We start from the raw sequence: 10,278 nt of genomic DNA, 5'->3' as shown, positions 1-10,278 counted from the left end.
CAACTACAGAGAGTAATGCATCCTAATAGGATATCATTTATCATATCATCAATTATCATTAATAAGTAACAGAAGAAGCGATCACATTGATTATATGTCATGTTTCGATTGCACGCTGTTTATTCTGTGACTGCTGCTGCTGGTGTCCTGCCTTGTGTGCAGGTTGGAGGCCATGAACGTCACACAGAGGTGGAGGACCGGAGGCCTTATCTGAGAGAGCCAGGCTGGCAAGCTTCACCCTGCTCGGCCTCTTCCAACCAGCAGTCGGAGGTAAACACCCCGCAACGCTCAACCCCATTTTTCACCCTGATTAATAATTAATGGCTTTATACTCCACTGCGTCACTAAAGCGCCATGTTTTCAAATATTTTACTGTTATCCTCACGGTGGCATGTGGTGCATGACAATTGTGAAAGCGGCTCTTCCTGTCATGTGGTTCTTAAAGTAGGTGCACAGGGGTTCCTAGAAACACCCTGGGACCGTTTTCTGTCTTCCATGTAGTTGCCACCCTAAACGTCCAACCACCTTTACAACATAGAGAGAATACATAATAAAACAACCCCGTTCCTCTCCTGCCAGGAAGCTCATCGGCCATCGGCAGCAACTGTAACAACAATGCCTACACACACACATATATATACACACACACACACACAACAGTCCTGCCCAACACCGAATCCCATCTTGAACCACATCCTACATCCACCCTCTTCATATATTACCACATATCTACAGTTGCTGTGGTTACATAAATCCTTGCTAGTTGTCAACCACCACACACACACACACACACACACACACACACACACACACACTTGCACTTGATCATTAAAATACCATTGAAAAACACAATGGGATTACCAAAAAGACCTTTTTCCCAAGGCTTCCATTGTCACAACACATTGTCAGCAAACTGTAACATCCGGCTTTTCTTTTTTTTTTTAACCTACTGTTTATGACCCCTATTATTAATCCATCATCACCAGAGGAGCACCGGAAAAGTTTCTGAGCATATATAATCTGTTTTCTCAAGAATTAAGGGGGGGAAAAGCATGAAAAAAAAATAAGACTACTTGAAATTTGGGCGTAATTTAAGTATAGGTTATATACAGTCATTACAGATGATATGGGTGCACTTACAAAAACAATGCCATTTATTTTGAAAATTGATTGTAAATTACATTTGTGGCGCCCCCTATGGGTTGTGGAGTCATGCTTTGGGAGATATGGTAGCTTGTAATGCGGATATCCTCAAAGTTTTACAATTATTAGACAAATGGTAATTTTTTTCACAGATCTTGCTCAAATTTGACATTCAGGTGCAAGAATGGATTCTGCTTCCCTGCACATGAAAATGGTCAAACATTTAGATGTGTTGCGACACAATGGATGCTGACAAAGAGCAGTGTTTGGAGCAGCAGGAGAGGAAGAGTGAACCAAAACACTTTATTTCATGTTACAACATCCGTGTGGGGCCATGTTTGTCTGACAGCAACAGATGGAATGCATGTCATTTGTTTCATCGCAATATAAAGTCGAAAGATGCTGGTTAGAATACATTAATTGGAATTGGAAAACTGTCAAAAAAAATTTGTGAACATTTGTGGCTTTCTGGAATGGATTCATTGGAATTACATTATTTTAAAAGTCATTTTCAGTAAGTGCACAATGACTGTAATCGATTTGGGATGGCACAACATTGTCAAAATTCACACGCTGAACAACTAAGTGCACAGTGTACACAGTATACTTATTGAAGTGCACTGATGGAAGTACTATGCTAATTTGCGACACAGCGGTGGACGAAGGGCAGTTCATGGATGGTCCTGTTTTGCAGTGGGAATCACCCCTGATCTCCATTGAAGGATATGCGACTGGAGACGTTAAATATGTCATATGTGACTTTCTTGGCTTGGCTGGGATTTCACGGCTGCCTGTGTTTGTATCTGTTTCCCGTAACGTATTCTGGCAGTGACGTCACCAGGCTCTGAATATTTCAGATCCCTATCTCCATGAATGTCTGATCCATTTGTCTGTCTGATAGTCGTCCTCATCTTTCAAGCAAACCCAGCCATCATCATCATTGACAAATAGAGCGATGAGATGAATAGAAAATATTTTGGCTTTCAAGGGGGCACAGTCATTATTCTGAAGTCGAAAATTGGTATTTTATCACCCTTTATTTCTTTTTGTAAGAAATGAAAATTCACAGATGTCTACAGTAGAACCCGTTTGTCAACATTGGTCAGTCGGTCTGAGGGGCGTGGTTATAGACATTATTGAAATTGAAATCAAAACTAGCCAGGACAGAAGGCGAACAGTCAATAGTAATGGATTTTTTTAACCTATTGAAATTTTATATTTCTTTCATTTGGCCACATTTTTAATTCAGTGCTGTTTTCATTATATATTATTCGCAATAAATAAAAAAAATATTAATTTTATTTATTAATTATTTATTAATTATTTACTATTTATTTATTAATTTAAAAGTGTTTATATGTAAATTGAAGTATTCATCTATTATTCTATATTATCATATATATGTGTATTCTAGTACAGAACAACAGAATGAAAAATGCTCCCATGGAGGTTTACTACTTATTAAAATCGCCGATTCGTTGTCATATCAAAAAGGGATTCCGCCTCCGATCAGCCAATTATCATGAAGAAGCCGAGCGTTCGGGTCAGCTCACTGCCATCAAACTCCAGCTTCCGTAGGAGTCAATCGCCACTGATAAATAGACCCATTTTATGTTGACCATGTAAGTCGGCACTGAGTATGGTGGACCAGGACATGATGAGTTAGTCCACATAGATGTGTTGTTGACATAAGCGGGTTCCACTGTATTTGTGTAAATAGATGTACCGATGAAAACAATACTTTATTAATTATTGGCGAAAGAAAACGTGAATGCCACAACAGGGCTCTTCTATGGTATGTATGAGTGCATGAGGGCTATTGTTTGGGTACACAGACACAACAAACTCTTTGGACTCAAACACTTTGGTATCCCATCCTTTACTGTATATCTCATCCGGTTTGACTTTTGTCATCAGCGCTCATCATTCGTAGCTGCCACCATCCTAATCTGACCCCTGACCTCTCCCATAATGCCATGCGTCACCACAGAGGCCTTTGCATCAAAGCTGTCCTCACTGTTCGTGTCGCTGTCACAACTGGAGCTTGCCGACAAAGCGGCGAGCGGTACGACTGATTCCGTGGAGTCTCGGTCCTGCCGGGTGGTTCCTGCTAGAGGTGGAGAGGAACTGTGGGACGGGGGAGGCGTGTCACATTGAAAAAGAGGCTCGATTTTGTTGTCCAGCCCGGATGAGTCAATGTTCTGGATCTCCTCATCATCATCATCAGACGAGTCCTTGCTTGAGTCCCGGGCCTGGTCGTTGAGCAGCGTGACCAGGAAGTTGATGTACTTCACGGCCAGACGCAGAATCTCGTTCTTGCTCAGCTTCTTGTCGGGTGGATGCGTGGGGATAAGCTTCCTCAGCTCTGAAAAGGCGCCGTTCACGTTTTGCTGGCGCCAGCGCTCACGGCTGTTAGTGAAGACGCGCCGAGCGATTTTCTGAGGAGGACCTGCTGGATACACACACACACACATTGTGTGAGCTGGTGTTGTCATGGCAGTATTCACTATGTCCTCAGACAAGACAAGCCGTCACAGTAAAGTACTGTATTGACCTGAATGCATGACCATTTTTTAAAAAGACATCTCTTTCAGAGCTTTTCTTCCTGTCACTCACACTCTCACTGACATCTTCTCTTAAACTGGGCAGTGAAAAATATATTTATGCAAACTACTTCTCCCCAAGCGAGAGCAAATCAGAGCTTTTCTTCCCGTCACCCACACTCTCACTGACATCTTCTCTTAAACTGGGCAGTGAAAAATATATTTATGCAAACTACTTCTCCCCAAGCGAGAGCAAATCAGAGCTTTTCTTCCCGTCACCCACACTCTCACTGACATCTTCTCTTAAACTGGGCAGTGAAAAATGTATTTATGCAAACTACTTCTCCCCAAGCGAGAGCAATTCAGAGCTTTTCTTCCTGTCACTCACACTCTCTCAGTGACATCTTCTCTTATACTGGGCAGTGAAAAATGTATGCATGCAAACTACTTCTCCGCAAGCGAGAGCAATTCGGAGCTTTTCTTCCTGTCACTCACACTCTCTCACTGACATCTCTTATACTGTGCAGTGAAAAATGTATGCATGCAAACTAGATCTCCCCAAGCGAGAGCAATTCAGAGCTTTTCTTCCTGTCACTCACACTCTCTCACTGTTAGCAAACATTAATTCATTCATTTTCTACCACTTATCCTCATGAGGGTCACAGGGGTGCTGGAGCCTATCCCATCTGTGTTCGGGCGAGAGGCGGGGTACACCCTGGACTGGTGGCCAGCCAATCACAGGGCACATATAGACAAACAACCATTCACACTCACATTCATACCTATGGACAATTTGGAGTCGCCAATTAACCTAGCACCTCCGGGAGTTCCATACACGGGGAGGACATGCAAACTCCATACAATGATGGCCGAGGGTGGAATTGAGCTCAGGTCTCCTAGCTGTGAGGCTTGCGTTCAAACCACTTGACACCGTGCAGCCGTGTTAGCAAACAATCTTATGGAATACCCGTTGGTTTGTTGTAAATATAGTTTTCTTCTGACATTTCCTTATGGAGTACTACATCAATCTTAACGTTAAAATCCAAACTATAAAGGTGCTGATGAAAAGTATGAAAAGTGTACTTGAATCAGGACCATATTCCAACAGAAGAAGCTCATCAGACATTCAAGAATCCTTGGAAGCCACCCACTCTTAAAAATAGTAAGTTTGGCTCCAAAATGCTTAAAACTGCTTCATTTCTACAGGAAAGTATTTTTGTTTTTCAAAATTGTTGCAAGAACAAACTGTCTGTATCCTCCTCTGCTGTTAACTTACATTCATTGATCTCCATCTCAAAGTGTGACGAAGGTCTCCTCTTAATTCGGCTGCTGGTGATGACGCCATAACTTCCTCCTGAGGTACCCAAGTATGAACTGAAGGAACACAGTAAGTAAACATGATGAAGAACAAAGTGTGTGTGTGAGAGTGATTAAGAGTGCATGTAGAGCATGAGGCTAGTCTAATTAAGAGCAGTTTGAGTGCACGACGGGAGGATGAACAAGATCAATGCCTCCTGCTTACAACACACACTAGACAGGAACACGCTTCCGGGACAGGTGGGGAAGTAAAACATGGAGATCATGTGGACTACCACACTTCTGCTGAGCGCACCAATCCTTTTTTTGGAGTGGGGAATAGATGCACAGTTGGAGGGCTCGGTTACAGCGGGGTTGCCAGTTGCAGGCACATATAATGAGGCGTTTAAGTGCGTAAACATCACTGTGTTTCCTCAAGTGTACAGATGAAATGCAATAGTACATCATTTTATATATTATTATTATTATTCATTCATTCATTTTCTACCGCTTTTCCTCACGAGGGTCGCGGGGGTGCTGGAGCCTATCCCAGCTGTCTTTGGCTGCGAGAGGCGGGGTACACCCTGGACTGGTGGCCAGCCAATCACAGGGCACATATAGACAAACAACCATTCACACTCACATTCATACCTATGGACAATTTGGAGTCGCCAATTAACCTAGCATGTTTTTGGAATGTGGGAGGAAACCGGAGTACCCGGAGAAAACCCACGCATGTAAGGGTAGAACATGCAAACTCCACACAGAGATGGCCGAGGCCGTGGAATTGAACCCTGTGAGGTCTGCGCGCTAACCACTAGACCGCTGTGCCGCCTATTATTATTATTATTATTATTATTGTGAATTGTGAAGCACTGTTATATGTATGCATGTATAAAATGTGTCTGTCAATCGACCTTATTTATATATTTATTTATTATTTTTAACTTTTCATAATAGACTCAAGGAAATTAAGTGTTGTCTAAAATATAATGTAAAATAATATTAAATTTTTCAAAATGTCATTATACACACAGTACGTGTACTATGTATTTTAATTGTTTTTTATAATAATTTAACAATGCAATTAGGTGTTATAAAATATAATCCAAAATAATATATGTAATTTATTTCATTTGAAAGATTGACAGTTTCTAAAATAATAAATGATAGTTATACAGTATAGTTCTATGAAATTCAAAAAAAAAAAAAGGTCATTTTGATATACTGTAGCTAACATTTTATAGCTGTTTCTCATATTTGGAAGTCATTATCACAATAGGCATGGTTCCTGTTATTGTTTCTAATAATAATAAAGATAACAATAATGATGGTGTGACTGCGAAGGGCCTGCATGTGTGTGTGTGTGTGTGTGTGTGTTGTTTAATAGCCATCTTTCAAATGCGGATATAAACATACAATGGTAAACATCAGCATTGTTCTACTGGACATTTCTGTTTTGTCGGGGTAAGCGTGTTTCCTTGTTATCCAAATCATGGTCTTCTTTCAGGGGATTTCCAACCAAAATAAAAAGTGGTCTCACCTGGAGAAGAAAGGATGAGGGGGCAGGTACGACTGAGCCAGCATCGGTCCCGGTGAGACCGCCAGTGTTCCCCCTGCAGAGCCAGCGGACCCCCCTGAGCTGGACATGTGAAAACACGGCAGGTGGCTGCGGCGGAGCTCCAGGTGAGGGTGTTTTTTCGGGATGGGGTGCAGCGTGGTTAGAGGTGTGTTGGGAATAGCGAGAGGTGGCTTGCTGTGGGCCAGACTAATGACTGGAATATGGGGAGGAAGAGGTGAGCCTGACGAGGCTGCGGTAGAGGAAGGTGGAGGCGGGCGTGAGCCCGGAGTTGTCTTGGTTGGTGCTGAGAGGAGCGGCGGCGGGGAGGCAAGTGTTGGAGATTTTGTTCTTGGTCCTTCTTGGTGCTCCGCTGTCTCCATGGTGACTGACTCAGGTGTATCTGAGGTGCTCTTCTGAGTGGTTTTGGGCGCCTCAGCTGAGCAGGTAGAGGGGACATCTTTGTCTCCCGTAGCGTCCATGGAAGACGCTAAAAGTGGACTTTGGTGCTCCTCGGATGCACATGATGGTGAAGAGGGGGCAGGGGGGAGGTGCGGGGCCTCTTTGGGGTTAATCCTCTCCATCATGGTGGTAAATGAGGAGAACACGCCGCTTCCAAACCTCTTTCCCTCTTTTATGTGCGTTGGTGTCACTATTTATCAATCAACCTGATGCTCTCCATAAGACTTGAATGCTAGATTTTGTTCATGTTTTTGCATTTTTACACCTCTTCCACGTCAACTTTCTACCCATCGCTCCCCTTTTTAGGTTTTTCTGTCGTTCAAGACATTTTTACACTCTTTGCATACAATGTCATTCCTTACTGCAGCTGACCTTTAATGGATGTTTAAGTACAACTTGACCCAAGGTGGATGCCAGTATACACACATCCTGCATGGAGGATTCTCTGTTGTCTCCAATGAGTGTGTGTTTGTGTGTGAGTAGTCCGAGGATGTGAGTCAAAATCCTTTAAAGCGTTTAAAATGTCCCCGGCTGGCGAAGATTGGATCCATATCAAAGAGACTGTGAAACAAAGGGAAAAGGCACATGGGATTTACTGTATAGTTGCCGCATATTTACACAGGAATGTACAGCATGTCACCCTTTACACGCCAGCAACACTGATTAATGATATATATATGATAATGATATAATACATACAGTATACACATAATGTATACAATTGTTATTTAGCAAATGTGCTTCTTGCAAAGAGAGATACGTATTAGTGTAGGTTCTGAGTCACCATCTTTTAGGTTTTGCAACAGCAGTGGTTCCTGTTTTGTTGCCCGCTTTATGGTCATGACTTTTATTTTGGACAGTTCCCTCTTTCACAATGATTAAGAGGTCAGAAACATACTGGTTTTGTTTCAGCTAAAACCCTATCAACTACATTCATCTCAAATAAACACATACTTTATGAATGAACATAAATGATACAATTAGATGGATTATGTTTTACCCCAATTTTCATACATAAATAAAAATAAATTGTCATTTATATTGTATTGTAAGACAATGTATAAATTAAACAAAATGTATTTTTGAGACTATATTAAATGCATACAACTAAGTGTATTACACATAGTATAGTATAATAATAGATATAAAAGTAATGTAGATATAAATAATAAAATATGAGTGTTTGAATAGAAACATGCTGTTTTAATGTATTTTTTATGTATAATAAAATAAATTAAGAAATTATATATTACACATAGTATATAGTATAATAATATATATAAAAGTAATATAGATATAAATAATAAAATATGAGTGTTTGAATAAAAACATGCTGTTTTTAATGTATTTTTATGTATCATAAAATAAATTGAGAAATTATATATTACACATAGTATATAGTATAATAATACATATAAAAGTAATATAGATATAAATAATAAAATATGAGTGTTTGAATAAAAACATGCTGTTTTTAATGTATTTTTTATGTATAATAAAATAAATTAAGAAATTATATAAAAAAATATAAAAATGCAGTATAAAAAATATATATATATAAATATATAGTATTATAAAAAATATATGTAACAATATAATAATAATAATAACAATATAATAATAATAATAATAATAATTATCAGGTGTTTAAAATACATAAAAATACAATAACAGCTTAAAAACTGAATTTCAGAATTTAAATGATTTTTCAAAAATTTTATGACAAATTTAAATAAACATATTAAAACCAAATATTACTTACAGGTCCACGACGACCCCCGTATGTCTTGTCTTTATGTGACAGTCGTTGTCACATGTGGTATCGTGTCAATGTTTGGTCAAGCCTGGTACCGCCTGTCTTTGGAAGGAAAAAAAAAAGTGTCTGACACTTTGTTACAATGTCAGCAACAAATAAAACAACCAAAATTCAAAAGCAGTGTGGATCCTGAAGTGGAGTCCAGAATACTTTGGTGTTGTCAAGTAAGAGTCGAGGAAGGCTGGATGTTGACACTTCTGTCATCCTTCAAGTCTGCATGTCATTTGCTCATTCGTCTCTGTCCTGTCTGACTGTCTGTCTGACTGTCTGTCTGACTGACTGTCTGTCTGTCTGTCGCTAGGACGACACAATGCTGTAACTGGTTGCCGGTGGGAATGCTGGGATAGAGTCAGAATGTGATGTGAGGAGAAGAAAGAAAGGTGTGGGTATTGAGTGGGGTGGATTAGGTGGCTGTGGGGTGTGGAGTGTGGGGGTGGGGGGCATGTTGCGAGGAGAGTTTTCCGCTCCCGGCTGGACAAGAGGATGTACTGCTACAATATGGTGGCTGCTGATAAGAGCCTCAAAGTCGCCTGTGGCCGTGAGATAAGGAACCTACACTGCCCCCTAGCCCAACACCCCCCCACCCAACCTCCTTGTTCACCTCACACACACACACATCATTTTCACAACAAATCTCCAGCTCATATATACAAGCAGCTTGAGGCATACACACACACACACACACACACATAGATATTTGGTTGGCCACAAACAGACCAGATGATACCTTTAATGACTGAACATCTTTCCACACTTTGAACCAAAACCTAAACTTACTGCATGTTAATCTGTAGTTAGTGAGTGTAAAAACAAAAATAAATGTAAAATGGATTGCACATTACAGTAGATTAATTTTATCTGTACGCTAAAAGAACTACAATATCCATGATGTTTTCAGTGCCGAAACAGAAAGTACTGCATTTCTGATATCGAAGCTAAGATCGCATGTTTTGAAGTCTTATGCAGAAATTGTGTTTTGTTCTGACAAATCTGAAGTGAATTTGATCAAATTCTTCTGCTTGGACATTAACACCATGGACGTTGTTCAACTCCAATGAAAAGAAACACCTGCTGAGTGAAGAACGCTGGTAACACTGAGGTAACTTGGATTGCAAGGATTATAGTTTTCCATGTGGGGTTCCAATCCTGCTTCATGTACTGCCACTTCCCAGAAAGCTGGGATAGGCTCCAGCATACCCGCGACCCTAATGAGGATAAGCGGTAAAATGAATGAATGAATGAAAATGGTGGGGGGAAAAGAGCAAAAAGTGAAATTCATACTATTTTCATACTTTTTTCTAAATTATTATTCTTAATAATAATAATAATTAGTTGCAATATCAACAGTTTTTTTTATTATAATATCAAGTCAAAATAATAATACTTTTAATTTTAAATAATAATAAATAATACATAATAACAATAATAATAATAATAATAGTAATAATATACAATAATAA

The 10,278-nt window shown here is 39.9% G+C and overlaps 1 protein-coding gene and 1 long non-coding RNA gene across 3 annotated transcripts; one reads left to right on the top strand and one right to left on the bottom strand.

Moving 5' to 3' along the window:
• Nucleotides 1-283: 283 nt before the first annotated feature.
• lyl1 (LYL1 basic helix-loop-helix family member) lies at nucleotides 284-9,191 on the bottom strand. 2 transcript variants are annotated; one of them, XM_058065535.1, is made up of 4 exons: nucleotides 8,765-9,191; nucleotides 6,526-7,563; nucleotides 4,963-5,060; nucleotides 284-3,595 (listed from the first exon to the last, which is right to left on the bottom strand). In XM_058065535.1, exons 2-4 carry the CDS (start codon nucleotides 7,125-7,127, stop codon nucleotides 3,057-3,059), a joined length of 1,239 nt encoding a protein of 412 aa, XP_057921518.1. In that variant the 5' UTR covers nucleotides 7,128-7,563; nucleotides 8,765-9,191; the 3' UTR covers nucleotides 284-3,056. The 2 variants fall into 2 exon arrangements, with proteins under 2 accessions (XP_057921518.1, XP_057921519.1); XM_058065536.1 differs by having other exon boundaries at nucleotides 284-3,592.
• Nucleotides 2,052-7,962, top strand: LOC131124324 (uncharacterized). Its single transcript, XR_009128932.1, has 3 exons — nucleotides 2,052-4,848; nucleotides 4,986-5,073; nucleotides 6,493-7,962. It is a non-coding gene; the product is annotated as an uncharacterized LOC131124324 (long non-coding RNA).
• Nucleotides 9,192-10,278: the final 1,087 nt, after the last annotated feature.

This window comes from Doryrhamphus excisus, chromosome 1 (assembly GCF_030265055.1).
Source record: "Doryrhamphus excisus isolate RoL2022-K1 chromosome 1, RoL_Dexc_1.0, whole genome shotgun sequence".
In the NCBI taxonomy this organism is placed as follows: domain Eukaryota; kingdom Metazoa; phylum Chordata; class Actinopteri; order Syngnathiformes; family Syngnathidae; genus Doryrhamphus; species Doryrhamphus excisus.
The sequence above is the reverse complement of the archived record's forward strand: the minus strand, read 5'-3'. Positions and strand labels throughout refer to the sequence as shown.